Source organism: Nematolebias whitei, chromosome 19 (assembly GCF_014905685.2).
Source record: "Nematolebias whitei isolate Nwh7 chromosome 19, NemWhi1, whole genome shotgun sequence".
Classification (NCBI taxonomy): domain Eukaryota; kingdom Metazoa; phylum Chordata; class Actinopteri; order Cyprinodontiformes; family Rivulidae; genus Nematolebias; species Nematolebias whitei.
Genome location: NC_056516.1, coordinates 26,783,658 through 26,808,593, shown reverse-complemented (window position 1 = coordinate 26,808,593; position 24,936 = coordinate 26,783,658). Strand labels below are relative to the sequence as shown.

General features: G+C 39.9%; 1 protein-coding gene across 1 annotated transcript; it reads right to left on the bottom strand.

Annotated features, from left to right (window-relative positions):
- Nucleotides 1-900: 900 nt before the first annotated feature.
- Nucleotides 901-23,719, bottom strand: LOC119426152 (zinc finger protein 516). Its single transcript, XM_037693715.1, has 5 exons — nt 23,668-23,719; nt 5,912-7,428; nt 3,897-5,171; nt 3,610-3,671; nt 901-1,025 (listed from the first exon to the last, which is right to left on the bottom strand). The coding sequence occupies exons 2-5, from the start codon at nt 7,236-7,238 to the stop codon at nt 975-977; spliced, it is 2,715 nt and encodes a 904-aa protein (XP_037549643.1). The 5' UTR covers nt 7,239-7,428; nt 23,668-23,719; the 3' UTR covers nt 901-974.
- Nucleotides 23,720-24,936: the final 1,217 nt, after the last annotated feature.

Genomic DNA, 24,936 nt, shown 5'->3' with positions numbered 1-24,936 from the left:
TGAATTTATCATTCCGATCAGAATTTATAAAGCTTCTTTTTTTTTTTTTTAAACCAAACTTGCGATGGGTATCAATTAAGGCAAATATATCCTTTTATTCCTGAACATCAAATTTGGGTACTGCATGAAAAATTTTAAGTAATAACATCTATTACGTACTAGTACTTGAGTTGGTACCGTTCTGTGTCTCTGTGCTGTATTAAGTACAACAGCTTGCCGATGATGTTAATGTATGCAGTGACAAAAAAAGAGAGACAGAATTCCATGTTTTTGTTTGGTTTTTAACATAAAGTATTTTTAGATTTCCACAGTACTTTTCTCCCCTGAATGTACAGTACTGAGATTATAAGTGCTTTACAAAAGAAAGTGATGGAAGCTAACGGGACAAAAACTGGCACGGTAACTCAAATTGTTTTGTAATATAAACAAAAGTGACTCTAGTTGAGCTTTAGTTCTGAACGGGTTAACAAAAACAAACTCGAGCAAAAACAATACCTTTAATAATTAAGTAATTAATAATAAAAACCTAAAACATTTAACAAGAAAAAGCGACAACAAACTGAACTGTTACGTGAATATACAGCTGGAAATGTTTCGCGTTGGAGTTTCTGAACGTTTAAGTGACATCATTCGTTTGAAGATTTGAGTTTGTTTTTGTTGTTCTGATGGAAATATATTTATTTAAATAGATATATGTCCACCTGAACTGAAACATACACACAATATCCCCAATTATGTCTGATATGCACAAGAAATAAAAGCAATGAAAACATACAGATCCAAACACCAAACAAATCAAAAAACGGATAACATTGCTAAAGTGAGACATTTCAGTACAAATAAAACGAGTCCGCTTGTTTGAGTTTCATATACTGTTGCATCATCCAGCGTCTCGGGGACTTGGTAGGAGTCATGGCTGGTTCCTTTAAACGTTAGCAGGTCTCTGTTCAGCAGCTTGCATTGTGGCTGTGTCTTCATGTTCCTTTATGAAGAGACCCTGAAGATGAAGCGGAGTGGCTGTTCATCTGCAGAGGCCGAACACCAAACAGGTTAGATAAATATCTGTCTCAGGAACGTGACCTTTCAGGTGTTTTATTGCTAAACAAAATCACAGAATGCTGATAATAGTGTGAATGTTTATAAAGCGTTCACACTATCGTGATACATTTTTCTTCCGTACGTTGTTTGGCGTGATTCTCGTCCCGCAGTTTTCAAGCTATTTCAACAAATCATAAATCGAAACGTTCAGCTCGTTCAGGACAATCCTGTTATGACATTTGGTATCGGTGCAACTTTAGCTTTTTGAAATATTTAGCTTTTTCTGGCATTTTTTTCCTCATAGAAAATGAATTGAGCTCATTTGACATCCTTCAAATCTTTAGATCTGTTTACAACCTTTTACTGCTCCTTTCACATTTTCTTCTGGTTCAGCTTCTTTCAGCTTCCTTGTGCAAATGTAAACCTTTTTTTTTTCAGCTATTTTCAGCTATTTTCAGCTGTTTTGTGCTCCTTTCTGAATCTTTCTTCCAACTACAAATTTGTTGTGCTTCTTCTAACTTCTTTCTGCTCCTTTCAGCTTATTTCTGCAAGCTTCAACTTCTTCTGCTATTTCAGCTACTATATAGGTATTTATGCAAATTTCTCCCTTTTTCAGTTAATTCCACATTTTATGATTTTACAAATATGTGCTCTCTTCACTTCCTTCTGGTGAATTAAGCTTCTTTCTGATTTTTTAGCTACTTTCAGTGGGTTTTTTGCTAATTTTTCAGCTTTTTAAAGATAATTTCCACTTTTTGCACGCGTCTCTGCTTCTTTCAGCCTAACTGGGCAAACGTGTTATTTTTGCTTTCCTGCTAATTTTTTTTTACTTGTTCTACCTTTGCAGCTAGCTTTATAGCATTATTTAGCTAATTTCAGCTGTTTTCAGATAAATTCAAGTTGTTCATGATAATTTTTGCTATTTTCAAACCAATTCTAATTTCAGCTTGTTATGCTCCTTTCAGCTTTTTCTGCTATTTTAGCTACTTTTTTGTTGTTTTCAGGCTGATTTCAGTTTTTTCAGCTAATTCCACATTTATTTTAGCACATTTCAGCTCTTTCCACTTCCTTCTGGTAGTTTCATGCTTCTTTCTGCCGTTTTGGCTTTTTTGGTGCTAATTTCTTCCTTTTTTATCTAATTTCCTCGTTTCTGTGCTCATTTCTGCAACATTACACCAAATGAGCAAAAATGTGTTCTTTCTTCTGCTAATTAAGGCTGGTAATTAATTAATTAATTATGTAATTAAGCTACAATTCAGCAAGTTTTTCTTTTTAGCAAATTTCAGTTGTTTTTCAGCAAGTTCTTCACCAATAAGCATTCACAATGCATTTTCACAGGAAATGCAATTTCACTAGTTTGAAATTAAAGATGGAAATCCTGGTTTCTTGCTTTATTATAAATTTACCGACCTACCTACTGTTTGTTCTAACGTCTTTTTAAGTTGTACGGCCCGATTCATTTGTCAGCCCTGATGTTTGGAACGTTGCTCAAAGGTTCTTTTAAAGGAGGAAGTAGGATGAAGGTAGGCCTAACTGGCAAGCTTAAGTGACACAACATATGGAGCTGCTGGATGAATTTTTACCCTGAGGGGGGACAACGGTGTCTTTTTATTTTTGTTTGCTTCTTCCCTGTCAGCCTCCTGAACACAATGTGAAGAAATAGGCAGCCAGGTTGTGGAAGCTGACAGCTACGCGTGCGGACACACGTGTGCACAGAAAAGACAGGCTGTCCTCGGACGCAGACAGGAGAGCAGGAGCAGTTTCTGCAGACACGTGTGAGGAAAGGAGGGGTTCCTCTGGCTGTGTGTGCTTTTTATGAAGGCAACTGATTGGAGATTCTAATATTTAGAGCATTACAAGCAATACAAGTCTGTATTCTTTTTAACGGCAGTGTAAATTAGATCGTTTCATAATACTCGTTGTAACGTGTGCATTCACAAAATTTCAACAGCAGAATGTGCCGTAAGGCCAATTACAGCTAAAGCTGGAAGCTACAGCTTTAATGATGATTGATAGAATGTAAAAAATAATTACTTAATGAATAATAGGATTTTTATTATAGTACATCATATATGAAATTTCTCCCAATTAATGGGTCTTTGTTTTCCTCCACAACACACATTCTTACAGGCGACTGCCGTGCAGGCATTGAATGGACGTAGGTGGGAAAATTGTAAAATGAGAATTAAAAAAAGGCTAATATAAAATGTAAAACGAGATTTTTGTTGCTCAAGAGAAAAGTTTAGTAAAAACAGGAAGTTCATCAGTAGCACCTTACTGTTTCAGTTCTGGTTCAGCATCACAAAGCCAATAAATCTATCCTGATTTATTAGAATGATAAGGTTTAATAACATTTTAAATGACAAAAAATGTTTTGATTTTATTTGTAAAAACCTATTATCTACTGTATGTGCTGATTATAATTCAAATCAAATAGCTCATCGTTTAGATTTATATTTTTAGACTAAAAACTGTGTTTTTTTTTCAATGTTAGAATGGAAGATAAGGTCATTTTTCATATTTTATTAAACTAAATCTATAAAGTGTCAAAACGTGCTAAGGAGAACCTACCTGTTTAGAAATTTCAGAGGGATGGACTTCATTTCCAAAATGTCCATTCAACTGCAGCATCGCTGTGAAAGCAGAATTGTAGCACAACGTTTAAAAACAAGCATCTCGCTTTGAACTGTGCATATATTATAACGTTACTGCTTGAGTTATTAAATAAAACATAATTGTGATCATTTAAATAGAAGGTGCACATAAATACAATATTTTAGAATTGTTAGAAACAACTTCAGCTCCTTTATCTTGCAGTAACTACAACTCAGTTTAAAAAAAAAAACCTTCCTCCTTACTTTGCGGATCAATTCTCGGATCAACGAACCCCCAGTGCTGATAAAGAGCCGCCAGGTCACTGGGACTGTAGTTCTTCAAGAAACTCAAAATGCCCACGTCCTTTGGCATTGCTCCTGTTGACTCACTCTTGCCCTGAGCAAAAAGGAGTGGATCTGAATAAGCTTTGGCCCCGTGTGGCCTCCACATGTTCATGGCTGCCCACAGATCAGAACCCTTAGGACCTGAAGAAAAGTCCCACGACTGCCTGCGGGAGTGGGATCTGTCTGCTGCTGCGTTTGAAGAAGCCCCGCTGTGACTTCTCGCCAGAATAAAACCCAAACCCTCCTGTGGGAACACCCCCTCCACAGCAGCTCTGTCACCTCTGTGTTTGGGGCTGCTTGAAGTCTGAAAGGCATCTAAACTCTTGGTGTGCACAGAACTGTTTAATGAAGCGGTCTGGCCACCGGAGCCTTTGCTTCCACCCTCTGCTGCTCGCTTGTGTTCCCCTGAGCTCCTCTGAGGGTGGAGGCTGACCTTCCCAGTAGACGGTGTCCCGTCCTTTGAGTGATGCTTGGACTTTGAGATGCTTGACTGGCTCCTGGAGGTTAAGTGCTTGCTACTGCTACTGCTGCTGCTGCTGCCGCTGCGGGTTGTGAAACCTGGAGGCTGTGTTCGCTGGGTCCGAGGGGTGGGTAAAGCTGGGCAGTCCTTGCCTTCAAGGAAAGGGGGTGGTCCGGTGCGCCTCCACTGAGACGCTCCAGCCTTTAAGCTTTTTAGAGTGTTTATGCAGGGGGCCCACTTGGGTGCTACAGAGCTGTTGCCGTTGACCTTGTGGGCGACACGTTGATGAATCCAAAGGACTTCTGGGTAGTTGGTCTTGTGGGAGCAGTATAGGCACTGATGTTGCACCAGACCCTTTGTTTGCACCGTATCATTAATATTTCCATCAGTAAGAGGTGATGAGGAAAGATTAAGAAGACTGCCAGTGTCCTCAGAAGCATGTGCCTCCTCTTTTACCTCCCTTCCATTAGACAATTCTGTCTTAACACTTTCCTCTGCCATTTCCTGACCAGGAGAACGTGTGCAGGGATTCCAATATGGCTGACTGAGCAACAAACTCCTGCTTCTGAGGTAGTCCATGTATCTTGAGGCTCTGGACCCACTTTTGCTAACACTATCAACAGTGGTGTTGTGTTTGCTGCAGGAACCCGGGTGCTGACTGTACAGGTGAGACCTGAGCAGCGAGGAGTCGACAGTGCGGAAATCACAGTGTTCACAGAAGAAGTGGGTTTTATCTATTAAAAGAAGCAGAAGAGTGTTTGTCAACAGTTGCAAAGTGATGTGACACACATAGCAGAGACTTTAACAATAATTGCACTCATTTAGAAGAAAAAAGCTGTACTTGATGATGTCAGGGATTGGAAATTATTGTTAGCCAAAATATTAGTCATTACAATTTTTTGCGATGGTACAGTGGAAACTTCTCTGGGCCAATGGCTCTTTAAAACCACCAAATATCAGACAAACATGAAATTAATTAGTACATTGATAAATTATAAACTGAAAATATTAATTTTTATTATTTAATATATTTAAGAATTAACTTCTTCTATAAATCGACACATTTGTAGATTAAGTCATCTTGGCGACTGTTTTTATATATTGCAGTTTCTGCAACTCCACTTCAATTTCACTAGAGGGCGCCCTTTATCAAGTTAAAACTATAATTAATTATCACAATTTTTTTGTTTTGTTTAGTTTATTTTTTTTTTTTTGAATGACCAAAGGACCAGATTTAACTTTTTTAGATTTTTCTACCTGGATTATTGAGCATGCATCAGGAAATTAATGATCACGTTTTGAAATTACATGTTTAAGTTTAATTTATTTTACAGGCACTCGATAAATAAACAAATTCTTAAAAATGCAACACACACCTATAGATGTAAACTAGGTCTGTAACTCCACCTCATGTTTAAGGATTTGACCTTCTGCTCACAGAAGAGCTTCTAGATGTGTTGTGTTCTGGACTCACCTTCCTTCTCTTGGCCTCTGAACGTCTTGCTCGGTTTAGATGAGAGCTGAGTATCTTTACCAGTCTTTTTCTGTAGTGCCTCGTAAAAAGCATGACCAAGTCCGTTTAAAAGAATACGGTCCTTCTGACAACTCTTTTTGTCTCCACCTTTAGCATAGCCCAAGGTGTTTGGTGTGTGATCCAGGTCTGTTTCACCCTTCTTCTTCTTGTTGGAGTGTGAGGTGTCGATTTGCTTCCTCTTCTTCTCTGGCTTCAGGGGTACATACTCTCCTTTCTCTGTGTCGTACGCCACCTCTGCATCTGCCAGTCTCTCCTCCCATCCCAGACATTTTTCTGCAGCCTCCACTAGTCGACCTCTTGTGGCTAACTGCCATGCTTGGTAACTACAAATTGGGTCCAGCTCTGGAATTCGCCCACCCAGAATACTTTCCACAGGTATTTCTTTAGGTTTAGCAGTTGTAAGATTCAAGCGTTCCAAAAAATGTTTCTTATCAACATGCAGCTCTGAGAAGTTCACATCTTTATGTGGTGGGTTCTGAGTATGGCCGTGGTTCAGTTTATGTAGTTTTTCATGACTCCGCAAGGTCTTGCGGTCATAGAAAAAGTTCCCACAGCTAGCACAGAGCTCATAGAGGCACTCTTCATTTGTCAGTGATGCTTTGTCCAGTGGAATCCCGTTAATGGTGGCAGGAGGTTCATTGCTTTTACTGCCACGAAGCTGCGATTTGACCCGATGAATGCGCATGTGGCTTTGGAGAAACCATGCTTGGCGGAAGCGTCTTCCACAAATGTGGCATCCATGATCCTGGTGACCTCTGTGCCGTTTCATGTGGGATTTAAGGAGTAATACCTGAGGGAAAACCTGGCCGCAAATGGCGCAGGATAAAGGTCCGGAATCAGCCGCATCAGCAACCTCGACACCATCTTTACTCTTCACTTTTTTCTTTGTTGCTTTTTTCTTTACCTTCCCATTGACAGTGTGGTTTTTGTCAGACGTGCTGATAATTTCAGGGGGGTCAGGCGTATCAGGACAATCTTTCTTTACTTGATCTCCTTCCTCTTTCTTGTCACTAGAGTTATGGCTGAAAAGCCCCAGTTTATGGCTTCGAATGTGAGCCTTCAGACTGCCCTTCTGAGCCGCCCTGTGCTCACAGTAGGGACACTTGTATGGCTTCTCCCGGGTGTGCCTTCTCATGTGCTGAGACAGAGAGCTGAGGAGAGGAAAGCTACGACCGCACACACCACAGGTATGGCATGACGCTGCGTCTTCCTCACTCTCTACTTTTATACCAAGTGTCTGCTGTGATCCATCATCCTTCTCTTCCATCTCCGTTACTTTTTGTGGAGCGCTCGCACATGAAAATGTAAAGCTGTGAAGTAAATCTTCTGACTGCAAAGTCTATGCCAGAAAAGTTACAAAGTTCTTAGAGCAGGCACCAAAATCTTGCAAAATGCCTGTTTTATTGTCCATCTTGACCTTTAGACAAAGATGCTGCATGCAGTTGTTACAGGAATTCCTGAAAACAAAAGAACAACGTAAAATTAGATCATATTTTACACGTACTACTCAATATGTGCATTATTAGCATTAGACAAATTACGTACGAGAATCTAAACATGAAAATCCAACATGTTTCTATAATATTTCATTCTAAGCTGTCACCTTATTACAAATTACTAATCATTAAAAATGTAAAAAGTGAAAGGTAAGGACTAAATATATACAGAAATTCTAAGTTGTGTTTTTGTTGTTTTGTTTTTGTCTTTTAGCATTATAACTGTAATTGTATGCATGTTTGTATACACAGGTTATGGTCTTGAAAAAGCCAATGATGTGAAGTGAGAATGATGTGCTTGTTTTTAAAGTCAGATTCATTTTGGAAGCACAATAAAAAAAATACATAGATGTTATTTTATAGTATGTATTGACAAATTTCTGTATTGTGCAAAGGTTGTTAGACATTCCTTGTTTCTTTATTTTGCCTCCGGGGAGCTACATTTTATTATAATCATTTAAAGTGGAACTGAGCAATATTTCTTCAGGCTTTCAGGAAGTTTTCTATTTTTCTTTAGATTTTGGGTGATTTTTGTTCAGTAGCTGATCCTTTTCTGGGACTTTTTATTTTTATTGTTTTTTATGTCTCTTAAGTCTGATTTATGAACCATCCAGGCATAAAAAACTCCAAACTGAAAGAATGAACATTATGTGGACACATAAAAGATAATTTATAATATAATCAATTTAAAATCACATATTTAGGCATTTTGTCACAAAGATACAATGTAGTCTATTGTATTTTACTATAAATTTATTTTAAAAAATCCTCAAACTGACAGTTTGAGACAAAAATATTTTAACATAAACAAGGGGATTTCCAAAAAACTGTTTGCTGAATAATTGTCACGCAACAATGATCAACTGAAGGATGATGCATCTTTTTCTTCTTTTATAACATCTTTCACATCCTGTTCATTTGAACATATATATATATATATATATATATATATATATATATAAAATAGGCTTCACACTTCTTTTTTGTCCTTAACTTCTCTCATTTTGGAGCAAGCATTCATTTCACAATATAACTGAACTTAAAACAAGTGAAAAAGCATCGCAAAATCTCCAAAAACCTTTGAAAGCCTCAAGACCACCTGTCCAAGATTACTTTAAAAGTATGGCTCCTTAAAAGCAATGTACAAAATAAATTAATGGATTGTTGTATATTATTGCATGTGTTTAAAAAGAACAGCAACTGAAATGTGAGTGAGAGAAACCACTGAAGAAATCTGCATCAACCAGATTTTTGGAATATCCTTTTTGTCCACAGTGAATGAACGATGGCTGTCTGTATGTATTAGACCGCGGGTCAGTGTCTCAACGTGCATGTCTGTGGTTCCCTATGCCGAAATTGAGTGTGTGAAGTGAAGCATGAAGAGATGTATTCATTCCTAGTCTGCTAGGATGAACCCGTAGGGGCCATCCACTCTAATTCACAATCAATAAACCATTATCAACAAACTTCATTTTAGTACCAAACTGGCACATTCAGAGCCTTTGAATCTGGAGTGAACATAGAGTAATCATAACAGCGAACCAAATCTCTAAAATGATGATGATCATTAGATGTTTTATCGTTTCACCATTTCTAGGGCTGTTTCAGTGAAAGAAGGTACTCTATGGTATATAGTGGGCTGGGCAGTCAAAAGAGAAACCTGCTATTGTGTTGGTCGCACCAGAACTGTCACATCGCCTCACGTCTGGTCTTCTAGCCCTCATTAGGGGGTCGAGATAGTTATTGTTAAACTAAAGAGGCCTGGGCCTACACGTCACTGTCTTCGAATACTCGTCTGAGTAAAGAGGCAGGACAAAAGGGCGACTCTTGTTCAAGACATCAGTTTAAGAATGTGAGGGAAAAACTGGGCGAGAACATACAAAGAGCTAAAAGAAAAAGAGACTGATATGATTTTCAGGGGCTGAGGCTGTCCGTCTAATTATCTGTCTCTGTATCTGCATCCAAAGGCGCATCTGTCCGCCTGCCTGCTTGTTGTTGTGTGTGCTGAGCCGCTCGCGCCGGATTGAATGTTGTCTTTCAAATATGGCGGAGTTCAGGGGTTCTTTCTGCATATGGCAGGTGTTTTATAAGAAGACGCCATCAGATTAGTGCACGGGCAATGTGGCACACTGAGGGGGGAGGACGTGCAGGAGAAACTAGAGGGTGGCAATTAAGGGTTTAAAGTTAAGGCGAATGTAATGAGTTAACACAATGGGGATAAAGTCAGAGAACTGATGGCAACAGATGGGTTTAAACAGGCCACCAGTATGGAGTCAGCCATACAGTACAACCGTATGAGCTTACAGTATATCTTTGTCATTACATGTATTTTCTAAACCTATAACACTCTATGTACTCAACTATATTTTCTACCTCCTCAGCTTTTATCTTGTAAATACACAATGCTCTTTAAAGGATCAGCCAAGTAATGGACACAGTCAAACATGTTGCTCCGGGGCTCGGTTCATTCCTTTTTAGAATTCCTAGCTCCCTTTTTTCCTCGCTCTTTTCTTTGGCAGATGAATAGGCATGTCCAGTCAGCTGTCCTCACATTGATTCATCCTGACGTCCCAACCAGCTCAGCACAAACTCCCTATGGTCAGGGCACGGATGCTGAGCGCTTGTGTGCTGTGATGTGTGTGTTTCTGCTTGTGCGAAAATATCCGCTTTAGGTGGGTCGAGTGTTTGTGCACTGCCCGTGTGTCTGCTTGCTGCGGTGGACTGGAAATAGAATCTCCAATCTACCACATACTGCACCTTAATATCTCTAATGCCTTATTTATTTTTGTATAAAAAGTTCCAGTAATATATCAGGTGGAAAACTAGTAAAACATATTAAAATGTTTGCTGCATGCCCCAGGATTGTGTGCATACAGACAGTGTGTGTCTCTGTGAGTGTGCCTGTGTGCTGAAATGGTCCAAATATTCACATCCACGAGTCTGTGCCAACATACCCCTTACTGGAGATAGCATGTGACTGTCCTTATGCTAGTGTTCAAAGCCACAGTCACTCACTAAGCCTCACCTCGCATCTACGATTTTGTGTCTAATAATCCTGTCTCTTTCCAGCAACTGCAAACGCAACTGAAGCATAAAACAAATCTAGCTCACGAACTGAGAGTCAGTATTTGGCTAAATGGAGACTTAGGATAAATATGAAATTGATTTCCCCACCTGTGAGTGTTTCGTTTAAATATTCTATAAACCTAAAAAGCTACTTTCAATCAAACCTTACAGTTTGAACACTAATTAGAAGGAAACAATCTTTTACAAATAACTACAAAATAAAGACAGGCAATGTGCCCTAAGAATAACAAATTAGGTCTTAAAAACAGATTTCCCAAAAAAAATGAAAGAAGCATTATTTTAAAATAATTTAAAAATTTTAAACAATGTTCTGTCCCTGTACAAGCAGCGCAAGAGTTTTGGTTCGCATTGCCGGTAGTAAGTTGGACCCCTTCAGGGTGGGAGTTGGACTCTGCCAGGACTGCCCGTTGTCATCGATTCAGTTATTGTTGACATTTATGGACAGAACTTCTCGGTGCAGCCAGGGGGCAGAGGGAGTCCAGTTCAGTAGCCTCAGGATTCCTTCACTGCTATTTGCAGATGATGTGGTGCTGTTGGCGTCATTGTGCCGTGATTTTCAGCTCTCACTGGAGCAGTTCTCAGCTGAATGGGAAGCAGTTGGGATGAGAATCAGCACCTCCAAATCTGAGGCCATGGTCCTCAGTCAGAAAAGGGTGGATCGCCCTCTTAGGGTCGAGGGTGAGGTTCTGCCTCAAGTGGAGGAGTTCAAGTATCTTGTGGTTTTGTTCACGAGTGAGGGAAGAATGGAGCGTGAGATTGACAAACGGATTTTATTAACTTTTATTTAACCAGGCAAATCCCACTGAGATCACAGATCTCTTTTGCAAAGGAGGCCTGGGCCTGAAAGCAGACTAACATGCATGTTTTTGGTCTGTGGGAGGAAACCAGAGTACCTGGAGAAAACCCAGACAAGCACAAGAAGAACATGCAAACGCCACACAGAAAAACCCCAGGTCCAACTGGGGATTGAACTCAAGACCTTCTTCCTGTGAGGCAACAGTGCTAACCACTGAGCCATCATGCTGCCTTATCAGTGCAGCATCTGCAGTATTGCAGACTCTGTGCCGGTCAGTTGTGGTGAAGAGAGAGCTGAGCTGTAATGCAAAGCTTTCAGTTTACTGCTTGGTCTACGTTCCTACCCTCACCTATGGTCATGAACTCTGGGTAGTGACCAAAAGATTTAGATCGCAGATACAGGCAGTTGAAATGAGTTTCCTCTGCAGGGTAGTTGGACTCTCCCTTAGAGATAGGTGAGAAGTTCAACTATCCGGGAGAGACTCAGAGTAGAATTGTTGCTCCTCTACATCGAGAGGAGCCAGTTGACGTGGTTCGGGCATCTGGTGAGGATGGTTCCTGGGCACCTCCCTAGGGAGGTGCTTTGGGCATGTCTGACTAGAAGGAGACCTCAGCAGGAAGACCCAGGACACGATGGACAGACTATGTCTCTCGGCTGGCCTGGGAATGCCTTGGGGTCATCCCAGAAGAAATGGAAGAAGTGGCTGTGGAAAGAGATGTCTGGGCCTCCCTGCTCAAGCTGCTGCCCCCGCGACCCGACTTTGGAACAAGTGGAAGATAATGAATGAATGAATGAATGAATGAATGAATGAATGAATGAATGAATGAATGAATGAATGTATGTATGTATGTATGTATGGATGGATGGATGTATGGATGTATGGATGTATGTATGGATGGATGGATGGATGGATGTTAAATATGCCTCTCAACTACTACTGGGCCAGAATTTAACATAATATCTGTAAAATTACTAAGTTATTATAACCATTTTAATGTTTATTATGTTCAATGTTAGCTGTTGGCTTTAAAGCAAAGTAAGTTTAAACTTACTTTGTATTAAACTGTAAATAGCCCAATGCTTCACTTCTTATCAAAATGAAGTGTAGTGTTTTGCTTTTAAATACTTAAGAAAGAGAAAAATCGAGTTTCATTTGCCTTTTGCAGAAACAGTATTTTTTGCGGCTCTGCTGCTGATGCAGTTCAAACTGACTCCTTCCTTCCAGATGTTGTGGAGTCAGCACAGACACCCAGGTGTGTTTAATGACTGTCCAACATAAGGAAACATGTTCAACATCACACTGCAAACTCTTTTCACGTGAGTAAAGGATAATAAGTAACAACTTCTGGTTGATAAAAAGGTCAAATAAACAATAACTGCAAGTTTAATGTCATAAAGTCCAGTATAAATTAGCATAAATTGGACCAGTGCTTATAAAATCCTACAAATATTTTTACTTGTCTAATATGATATGGAGCCAACAGTGGAAAGTTGGTCTTATTTTTTAGTAAATGCATGGATGCTCACCAGTCACAGTAAGAGGACAGTTTGTGCCAGCATGTGAATGCAGCATCCCATTGTTACTATTTCACAGTGAGCACAGCACATCGTTTGAGCTGGCACATTTCTCACTATCTTATCACTGGTTTACAGCCTAATAACTCGCGGGGTTATTTACATCTTGCAGTGTTCCTAGAGTGACTTAATTACATGAAAAACAGTGAGGCAGCACTTTACTGTGGGCGAACAGCCTAATGTACCTAAAAGATTAGGCAGCCATGAACTCAACTGTCAAAAGCACGGACAAACTTGTCCACATTGGTGCCCATCCCACTCCCCCGCCCGTTCAACTGCACTTGGTTACACAACATATACAGGGATTACACTTCACTGCATGAGACGAGCTGCTTGATGAGTGGCCTTTTCTTGTGGACGCTCAATGCATTAAAAGGTATTCGTGACAAGAGAAAGAACAAAATTGTGGCACCTAATGAAATGACTCTTGCAAGGCCTGCTGCAGACGTGTCACGCTAACTGAGCCCTGCCGCTAAAATCAAAAAAGCAAAGGCGAAGAGGTGAGGTGTGGGGACATTTTTAAATATCAGAGATGATATATCTGCCGTGGAAGGTCTGGGGATCCACTGGGGATCCACTCTCTTTTCGGTGTGGATTGGCTGGTGTGGGAGACATGGGAGTATAATCTGCTGGCATTAACTTGCTCTCTAAAAAAAGCACTCTCAACAGGGATTAGATTATCATGGCAAGGTCAGCTCAGACTCACCATGTCTCCCTTTATGTGTCTGTCACTCTGTTTGTGTCTTTTAACTCCATCAGTTTTCCTCGTATTGTCAGTCCCCAGTTTTCAGAAGGAAAGCAGCTGCTAATGTGAAAGAAACACTTTTTTTAAGATTACGTTTAGAGACTGCATTTAGGAGCATTTGTCCTTAAACTTGCCTCCAATGCTAAAAAAAAAAAAAATGCTTCAGTACGATATGAAAATGAGACATTATTTAGCCTTTTATACATTTAATTAAATGCATTAACAATAGTACAAAAACTTTTCTTTTGAGGTTCTTAACACTTTAAAGCTAATAACTTTAGGCTTTGATGAAAAGCAGTAAACTGTCGAAATAAACAAACTACAAGGTGAAAGATTCAAGCACGTTTGTCCTGGACTAGTTGAACTTTCAACTACTTTGCTGCCAGTGCTGACCACCTGTGTCACTGTAAAGCCCTTCATAGTATGGTACAAAGTACTTTAAAAGCCTTTACAACACTATCAATTTCATGTTACACAATTATTTACATTTGAATTATACGGTTTTTGTCCAAATGGTATTAGCAGCAGCTAGCTGTAGCACTTCTTGTGTGGCCAGGGACATTTCTGTCAAGAATATTCTAATTTATATGCTTTAATAAGTTTGAAATGTAACACTGATGAAGATGTAAAGGTTTATGAAATAATGACCCACAATAACTTTTTTGTAGATTAGAATTATTTTAAAAGAATAGATAATAAAGCTACTGTGGTCTTGGCTTTGCCCAGGATATGTGTTATCTTGTTTATCTGGTCACAATTAAATTTTATTCTTCCAAACTGAAGCTGTTCAAAGAGCTAGTATCTACAACAACAAAAAAACGTTGTTTTTCATAACCTTTCCCCAGAACCCCATTTCAAAAGATCCTAACTATCCCTTTAATACCTAAACTTGAAGTGTGGTAACCGTAGCGCCATTATACATTTTACATCTGTCTTAAATGCAAAGACAGCATCTCCATCCTTACCATCTCTGTGATTTAGATAAAAATGTCATATTGATTTTATTCAGATTTTAAACTTCCTATCTCAAAAGTTAATTTTTAAAATAGATATTTAAAAAAAAGGTTTTAAATTGGCATTGCTTTTAGCTTTCAAGACTCTCAAGTTACACAGTAAAAGCTGATTTATAAGAACATGTGTATAATTTCCTGTACTCTCTCATGATCAAGGTAAGGAGTGTAGGAGGGGTAAGGTGATAGCTGCTTAGCGATTTTTTTACCCAGAAGCAAAAGCATGACAGCTGGCAGGAGGGTCTGGATTAGGTTTCCTATAGGGGTATTGCATCTTTTACACCACCGCTCCTCTGGAGTAGAATGGGCTGATGGTAACCTGATTCCTTCAGACCCATCCAATCACATCCCCCTCTGTCTCAATGGGACCAAACAGAAGGGAGCTGTGAATGCCTTACTCATCCCTCCCATCTTCCATCTGGCCAGTTTGCCTGTGTTTGAACTCCAGCTCCTCCACTGGAGACTTAAAGGGCAAGTTCTGCTTTTTTTGTTTTTCTTTTTTTGGGAACCCATCTGACTCACCACAAGCTGGGTACGTTCCCTGCCAAATTTCACTTCCTCAAATGAGTATTTTGGTTCGCTGAAGAAAATTATTATTGGCTTTGGCTCCTTACCTGAGCATATTATCTTCATTTTACAATATAAAAAATTCCCCAATTACACGGCTCCAGTTCACTAGGGTGAGCTTCTTTGGGGAGTCTGTACATCAGTGTCTGAAAATAAATTCTATGCACCATTATAAAATAAAGCAGAAGCTGGTGCACTTTCAGGTGTTGCAGTTTGCAAACAGTTCATAAACAGTTGCAGGAAGCTTGTTGTCTAGCTTGTCTGCTTTCCTCTGGTAGATAAAAGTAATTATGGTTTAACGATGCCTTTTCATGCAATCGGTTGATGCAGGATGTTTAAATCACAATACACTTGGTGCTTCGTGAAGCGAGGCGCTCAACTGTGGTGCTCTCATGTGCAAATTAACCAAAACAATGGAACAAATTACAGCTTTGTGTCTTGTTAACTCATGCTGAAGAACTTCCAAGCAGACAATGTGTTGCATATTGCTGTTAACACGATGTGAGCCATTCTAAAGAACAGGTGAAGAAATATAACATAGACAAAAAGGTTTTGCATCACTACAGACCAATGACTGTCTTAATAATCATTAATGTCTTTAGTAAAGCAGTCAAACAAGTACATTTTCAGAAAGAAGCCAAATTACATTTGATGCTCAAAATTATTGTGCCTTTTTCCCCTCCATTCTACAAATTTTTTTTTTTTCCTTATTTTTTTCATAACAGAGCACTATTTAATTTCTCTATCTCTGGGATTAATAAGGTATTTTTGAATTTGCTCACAGACTGCAGGTTTACTTGTGGCTCCTATAGTTTCTAAAAGTATAAGTGGAGCCAGAGCTTTCTGTTATCAAGTTCCTCTCCTGTGGAATCAACTTCCAGTTGTGAGCCTGTGAGGCTGACACCCTGTTTACTTTTGGGCTAGGCTTAAAACTTTTTTATTAAATCCTATAGTTAAGTTGACCTTTAGTTTCCTGAGATATCCCTTATTTATATTGCTAGCCCTAGACTGAAGGAAGACATACTGGCCATATTTTCTTGATCTGCTGCAGTCTTTACTCTCCTTAATCTACATGCAGTTATCGCTGCCATTAAACTGTGTTTTTATTTGTTTTGGAAGGTTTTTCTCCGTAAAAAATATGCCTGGACCAATCCTTCTACGTTTGTCTGTGTCCCTTTCCTGTCTTCTCAAACCTCAGAGAGTCGAGGCAGAAGGTCACCCATTGTGAGCATAGTTCTGATGGAGGCATCTTCCTGTTAAAAGGGAGTCATTTCTTTACACTGTCACCAATGTGCTGCTCAGGATGGAGGACTGCACCAAATTGAAGTTTTGATGCAAAATGCTGGTTTACTTAGGTAGATAACCTTTCACTAGTAGGCATTTCATAATGTATGTGAATGCACTGTAATATAATCAAAATTAACTTGATTAACTGTTTTAGACTGAATTAAATTTATGGTTTGGACTTGTTTTTACTTTTGAGGCAACTTTTCGGGTGAATTGGTGCTTTATAAATAAACTGAACTAAGTGTAATAGAGCACTTTGGTAACAGCTTCTGTTTTAAATGTGCTCTATAAGTAAAGTTGACTTGACTTGACTAATTGTTTATTTGGTTGTCCACTAACCCATTCTATCTTAAACTAGTGTCACAATACAGCAAAGTGGTAGAGCAGTGATTAGAGTCAAAGTCACATGATCCCGAAGCTCCAAATTCAAGTCCGGGTTGTGTCTGGATAAATCATAAAACATAACAACATAGAACATTTGCCAAATCTTTCAAGGAAGTTTGCTCACTACAGTGCCCCCCTGCAGAAGGAAGCAGTCGAAAGAAAAACAATACAGCCAAGTACCATATTTTTCGCCCTATAAGTCGCAGTTTTTTTGCATAATTCACATGCCCTGTGATTATAGGCCGAAGCGACATATTTATGGATTTTTCCCCATATTTTTAAACCAATTTTTGGCTGAGATATGCTTGTTTTCATTCATTCTGATTGAAAAAAAATTGAGCAGTACCACTTTCAGCCACTAGATGGTAGCAGAGTGGTAGTAGCTGGATGGCATGTCGTTGTATCATGTAATAGGTAAACGTGGCTATAACAACAAATTCAAAAAAGTTCAAGACAAAAACAACTGGACTTTATTTATTATACTTTGTACTTGTTTTTTCTTGAACTTTTTTGAATTTACCATGTCCTGGATGACTGAGAATCTTCACCAGCTATTAATGACACAATCAGCTTTCCATAGAACCACCTTCGTTGTGCTCGCTTCTTGAAACCGTTAAACCAGCTACACTGCACCGGCGAAATGCAGCTAATTTGACCATTAAACTGCATTTATTAAGTAAAAGTTAAACTGAGACGCACCTTTACTATAATTTCGAGCAAACAAATAATTGTTTTTAAGTGTTAATTTTGTTAAATTCTTGTTAAAGTCCTCCTATGCACACTCCATCGGCAGCCATTTGGCAGTCCATCGATTTTTGTCACAACAGTGGCCCACATGTCCGGGTTGTCAGCGGTGACACACAACAAACGCAACGCGTCAGCGGTGACGCATAATAGATATGACGTATATGGCAAAGTGACATATTTATGGATTTTTCCACTTTTTTAGACGTATTTGGACTGATGAAACTTATAGGGCGGAGCGACCTGTATGGCGGAAAATACAATAAATTCCCTGTTTTTAAATAAATTTTGTGGAAACTTTTGTTTTTTCTATCTGTTTACAAACTGCTTATGTTTACTCGTCTGTATTCCACAGTATAATGACCAGATATCTTGGTCAAAACATACCCTGTGCAGCTAACCAGTAGACAGCTAACATGAGTAAACATTTCCCTGAAAGACATATATTTGTACCATGTGCCGTTAGATAATAACATCAGAGGAGATAATGCACACCTGGCAAGAGTATATATACTCTTCACTGAACATTTAAAGTAAGTAAGTGCTATGTGTTCAGTTGTCATCATTGTATGTTCCCATACAATGGCTAAATTAGTTCTCTGCATTTAACCCATTGCACCACCCAGTTGGAGCGGTGGGCAGCTATGTGGGCGCCTGGGAAGCAATTGGGGATTGGATGTCTTGCTCAGAGGCATGACATGTGGGAGTGGCTGGGGATCAAACCTGGAACTTCCGGGTCCTGAGTCAGCTGCCCTACCTCTACCCCATCATAGACTGCCATCACTTGTAGCTTTACTAGCTTCGCTAATGGTACAGTTCAAAAAAGTTCAAGTCGAAAATGGTACAGTTGTTATTACATTTAGGCATATTTTGATTTAAAGCATTCTAAAAAAAGGTGTCTTTTTCAATGAAAGTCAAAAGTTTCTGTTGCTCTAATTTGGGTGGGGATGCTCTATAAGAAGCTCCAATTACATGCTAATTTTGCTGCTTAGTGATAAATTCAAAATAGAAACATTTTAATGCGTTTGAACTGGTTTGTCAATCTACTTCGTTCTGGGTTGACTCTGTTGTGACTGAGGCATGTCAGAAAGACTGAGTGAACAACCAGTTTTAGGACAGTGACACATTTTGAATGTAACCACAGCACGGCTGATAGTGTGCATTTATGAATAAAAGTAAACAACTTAAGAGTCCAGTTTACCTTTCTGTCAGTCTTTAGTTCACTCTGTGCTGGTATTATCACTCTATGCTGGTATTACTTGACTATGAATCAGAGATGTGCACTACATGTATGTTAGCCAGTTTTGTAATGTGTTAGAGCTGCTAGCATCTATTAGCATAGGCTGCTAATTTTATGTCAGGTAATGTGCCATTGTTTGTTACTAAAAATAGCACGGCATAATTTTCTGTTGTTCCTAGTAAAGAATCAAGTACAGCAACGTATACACACTGTTACAACTCAATTCAGTTTATTTATATAGTGCCAAGAAACAACAGAAGTTGTCTCAGGGCACTGAACAGAAACATTGATATACATAAAAAATTTAATTAGTAACATTATTTATCTAAGGAAGGAAGCCAGCAGATTGTGCTGAGTCTTCATTTCGTCGCAGCCTCCCATCCTGAGCAAGCACAAAGGCAACAGTGGAAAGGAAAAACTCCCTCCTAACAAGAATAAACCTGTGTTGCTATAATGATTGTGCTTTATGTGAATTTCTGTTAATTAGATAATTTGTTAAATGAGTTATGTTAATTTATTACTTATTTTACAACTGTCTTATTTTGTATTGATTTATTGTTATAGACCACACAATAATACACCCATTCATACATGCACGCCTCAATATCCAGTATGTTCACCTGTACAGGTGCAGCAAAAAAATTTAGAATATCAAAAAAAAGTTCGATTTTTTTTTTGTCAGTCATTTCATCAGGTGAAACTCATATTAAATTGATTCATTACACATTGAATGAAATATTTCAAGCCTTTATTTCTTGTAATTTTGTTGATTATGGCTTGCAAATAATGAAAAATCTAAATTCAGTGTCAGAAATTTTGGATATTGTGAAGAGGTTCAATATTGTAAACTCCTGGTGTCTCACCCTAATCAGCTGATAACTCCTAGACATGAGCTACAAATGTCTCATTCCTCAAGTCGAGCCACTCCTGAACCAGAGACAACATGCGAAGTGTCTTACTTGCTTAGGAGACAAAAGAACTGGACTATTGCTCAGTGGTCCAGTGTCTTCTTTTCAGATGAAAGTACATTTTCATGTCATTTGGAAATCAAGGTCCCAGAGGAGGAGGAGTGGGGAGGTCCAGAATCCATGTTGCTTAAAGTCCAGTGTGAAGTTTTCACAGTCTGTGATGGTTTGGTGGCATTCCCTCTGCTGCTGGTGCTGATCCACTGTGTTTTCTGAAGTCCAGTCAGCGCAGCATCTACCAGGACATTTTACAGACTTTATGCTTCCTTCTGCTGACGAGCTTTATGGAGACGCTGATTTAATTTTCCAGCAGAACTTGGCTCCTGCCCACACTGCCAAAGGTACCAAAAGCTGGCTGTGGAATATTATAATTTTCTGAGACACTGACTTTTGGTTTTTCATTATTTGTACATCATAATCATCAAGAAATATCATTAAAAGAAATAAAGGCTTGAAATAGTTTACTCTATGTGTAATGAATCTATGTAATATATAAGTTTTCCTTTCTGAATTGATTGGCAAAAAATGTCATATTATAATTTTTGACATGCACCTATCTACAAGCCATCACAGTAAAATGTGCAACTTCCACTGCAATGGATGGATGAGTAGTGTTGTTAAAGGAAATAAATGTTGGCATCTAATCCCAGTCTCTGATTCTCTGACCGGAATCACTTGTCCACGTCAACCAGTGTTATACTAGGACGGTTCTGCCACAGCAGACCTTAAAAATTCAAATATTTATATTTCTTTAAATAAGTAATTGATATTTGTATTACTTTCCTATTTTAGATGCCTCATCATAGCCATAGCACTTATTTTCCCAAATAACAAAACCCCTGAATGATTCAGCCTACAGTATATTGTCAACAAAACAGCTCTGTCCAAAGTCGAGTTTGCCTTACCCCTCACGTCCTCCTGTCGTCTCTGTCTCCACCCATCCCCCCCACCCCTCCTGTCCAGACCCCAGTCTCCTGACCTAATCTAGATGATTAAATCATTTTTCTTTAGCACAAATATTGTACCCCCCTTCACTACTTTTGTCTGGTTGTTTGGTCGCATACCCTCCCCTATTGATCGTCATGCTGAGGAGATTACCCTAATAGCTGGGATTACTTCCCCCACATGTTGGTTGGCCACATACTCTCTGGGGGAGGAGGGGAGAGCTAGGGATGGTGCATGTTGTGCATGATGTGCAAGTGTATGGAGAGGGAGGGGGGAGGAAGAAACAAAAAATCTGTGCCTATTTGCTCATTGTCAGTGCATGATAAGGGACTATGACTAAAACCACATCTGGATGAGATATACAGTAATGAATTTTTGCAGCCTGTAATTTTTACTCCTACCCAATACTATTAAAAAAATGCTTTTTAAGAGTAGATTTAAAGCCCAGTGCCATAGCTTCATAATGATAAAACAATATGTGGATTAAACATTACGTCAAGTCAACTTTATTTATAGAGCACATTTAAAACAGAAGCTACCAAAGTGCTTTAGAGAAAAACTACATTCAAAGGATTCTAGTAGAGGTTATAAGCTCGTTACTTTGTACTGGAATCAGACGTGGTGTCATATAGATAGATAAATGCTAAAATAAATGCCCACTAATCACCAGTTTCCAGACCTGAACATCATAATTGCACAAAAAGTATGGAAATTTGTGTTTGGTCAAAAATGTATATGTTCTAACAATTCTTCTTAGCAAAACAAATATTATACTTTTAGGAAACCTGTTTATTTTCCCCTAAATGGTAATGTAAGGAAAATGCATGTGTGGGTTGAGCAGCAGAGTTCAGTGGGTTGCACTCATTAAAAGACTTGTCAAATCTTCTCTACCAGAACCAAACAGCTTATTCTGCTAATGCCTCTTGTTCTGAGGTTCTGGTACCCCCGGTGTCTAATTGGTGACTGATTGTGTTGTACCTGTGAGCAACCAGTGGCAATCCCATATCTCCAGTATGAGTCCGAACTTTATCCTCCAAGGTGACAATGAACGCCCCCAGAAAGTATGGTTTAGCAAAGACTATACATCCATCATCCATCCATCATCTTCCGCTTATTCTGAAGTCGGGTCACGAGGGCAGCAGCTTGAGCAGGGAGGCCAAAACATCTCTTTCCACAGCCACCTTGTCCAGCTTTTCTGGGAGGATTCCAAGGTGTTCCCAGGCCAACCGAGAGACATAGTCTCTCCAGCGTGTCCTGGGTCTTCCCCGGGGTCTCCTCCCAGTTGGACATGCCCAAAGCACCTCACTAGGGAGGCACCTAGGAACCATCCTTACCAGATGCCCGAACCACCTCAACTGGCTCCTCTTGATGTGGAGGAGTAGCTGTTCTACCCTGAGTCTCTCCCGGATGACTGAACTTCTCACCCTATCTCTAAGGGAGAGTCTATCAACCCTGCGGAGGAAACTCATTTCAACCGCCTGTATCTGCAATCTCATTCTTTCGATCACTACCCAGAGCTCATGACCATAGGTGAGGGTAGTAACGTAGACCGACCGGTCAACAGAGAGCTTTGCCTTACAGCTCAGCTTCTTCTTCACCACAACGGACAAGTACAGAGTCTGCAATACTGCAGATGCTGCACCGATCCATCTGCCAATCTCACACTCCATTCTTCCCTCACTCATGAACAAAACCCCGAGATACTTGAACTCCTCCACTTGAGGCAGAACCTCACCCTCTAACTGAAAAGAGCAATCCACCCTTTTCCGGTTGAGGACCATATGGCCTCAGATTTGGAGGTGCTGATCCTCATCCCAGCCGACAGTAACAAAGATTATACCTCCAAAATTTGGGAATGGAGAGGGTGGAATGGCCTGCCCATAGTCCTGACCTCAACCCCACTGAACACCTGTGGGATCTGCTTTTTGTTCTAAAAAGTGACCAACACAACAACTTTGGCTGTCTTTTAACAAAATGCTGTTTAAGATTGCAGTGTGTGACCAGTCTGAGGAGGAGGGGTCAGGCTGTTGTGGCTGTATATGGTTCTTCCACATGCTACTGAGGCCCTTGTTTATTAACTGAATAAATTGTTAAATTGCCACTATGTCGTGTTTCTTCAGCCTTCAATCATCCAAACCAAGAAACAACACCAAACTCGAGTCAACAGCAGAATAAATTGTTTGGCATTGACGAAGAAGATTAACGGGCTCTGCATTTTCTGAACAAACGTGGCCCCATTCAAGGGGAAATAAACAGACTTTCAAAAAGTATAAGATTTAATGTAAAGAAGCATTGTTGCTACAAAGAAATAATCAACCAAACACGAATGTCCTTACTTTTTGTGCTATGTTTACATCAATTTACTGGCCCATTCGCATTAGTCCGGATCTCCCAGTGGCTCTGTGACTGGGACGAGCTCAAGTGTTGAGTTTCTAACAAGTTCAAGAGGTAGAAACGAAGATGGTGAAGCCCCGGAGAGTTGAGGAGGCTGGGGGCCATTCAGACAGTCCGAGCACAGAAAAGGAATTCTGTTAATCCGCTGCTGATCCCGTACAATGGCAGCCTTGTTGTCTGTCCTGTTCGCACAAGTTTGAGATAGCTGGTTCGCAGCTGGGCCGGTAATGACGAACTTTAAATTCAATATAAAGACGAGAACGTGCGCGAGCTAACGTGTCAGAAAGCGCGAGCCTCCGCCACTTGAGTGTTAACTGTCATGACCGACGGGATGCTGAAGTTTCGCCGACACAAACTACCAGGAGCTCTCCGTAAAGTGTCCGAGCCGACGACGAGCAGCCCACTTCCTGTCCAAAACACCATCTTTTGGTAGTTAACCGTCGTTTAGCTCCTCTGCTTACCTTCAAGAGGTTGTCGGCGGCAGGTTGCTCCTGAAGGAATCCCATCTCGGATTAAACAATGGCGACAAGCAGGGCGCTATCTTCCAGCGCGGCCGTGTTTTATCTCTGTCTTCCCCGTATAGCGCTTGAAAATAAATAAATCAATTTTAAAAAATATTTAACTTCGACCCTAGCGGTGCACCTGCGCCGCAGTCCCGTCTCCTCCTCTGTGGCGGGAGGCAGCAGTTGTTGTTGGGGACGTGAGTGACGCGAGAGATAACGTTATTAACGTTAATAGAGCGGCGCGAGAGGATATGTGTGTGTGTGTGTGTGTGTGCGCGCGCGCGCCTCTGTCCCGTCCGCTGCGGTTCGCATGAGAGGTGAAGGGCGCGCGCGCGCAGTCACCTTACAGCAGTGGTTCGCAAAGACTGGCTCCGGACACTGTTTTGGGACGTGTAACAAAAGCTGGGAGGCCAAAATAATGGTTAGAAATTAAATTCAGTCTGTTTTATTTATTTGACTGGTTGCTGAAGGTGTATTATAAGAGAAGAACAGCATGTTTGCCACCAGAATTTTTAACTTGTTTTGACAAATAACAAAGTTATAGCTGTTTTGGTCAAACTTTGTGTAACTTTTATTCTGAATCTCGTGGTATTGTTAGATCTTGAGATGTGTAGCTTCCGATGTATGTGTTGAGGATGACACTATAAATAGCTCAATAGCTGTAAACTGACTGAGTCATAGCCATTTTTGTGTTGACTAGAATTAAGTTGACTAAAGGTTTTTGTGCATGGAGTATGGTGTCAATGATGTTCTGCTACTTCCACAGCAGAACACGTGTCAGATTCACAGAGTTATAGACATTTGTTGTCTTTGACAAGCTTGTTTTGCTGTGGCAGCCATCTTCAAGTTCAAGTCATTTATTGTCATTTGCATCACATGTGGTACATGAGGTGGAACGAAATTGTGTACTCAAGGTTACACCCCAAAATAGCACAAATATAAAGTATAAAAGAGACCGTATATAAGGATCTAAGATAAACGCTAAATGAATGCTAAACAGTGTGCTAAAAGATATACGCTAAACACTAGCAATGTAAAATAATACAGTGTATTAAACAGCTGCCCGAACATGAGTCTGTAATGAGTAGATGGGTATGAATGGATACAGCAGCATTAAATAGTCAGCAGCATGAGATCAGCAGCATGGATAATCAGCAGCACAGATAAGTCACCACCAATTAATGTGATATTACAGTGATTTCCTCTTTTTCCCCTTAATGGTTAGGG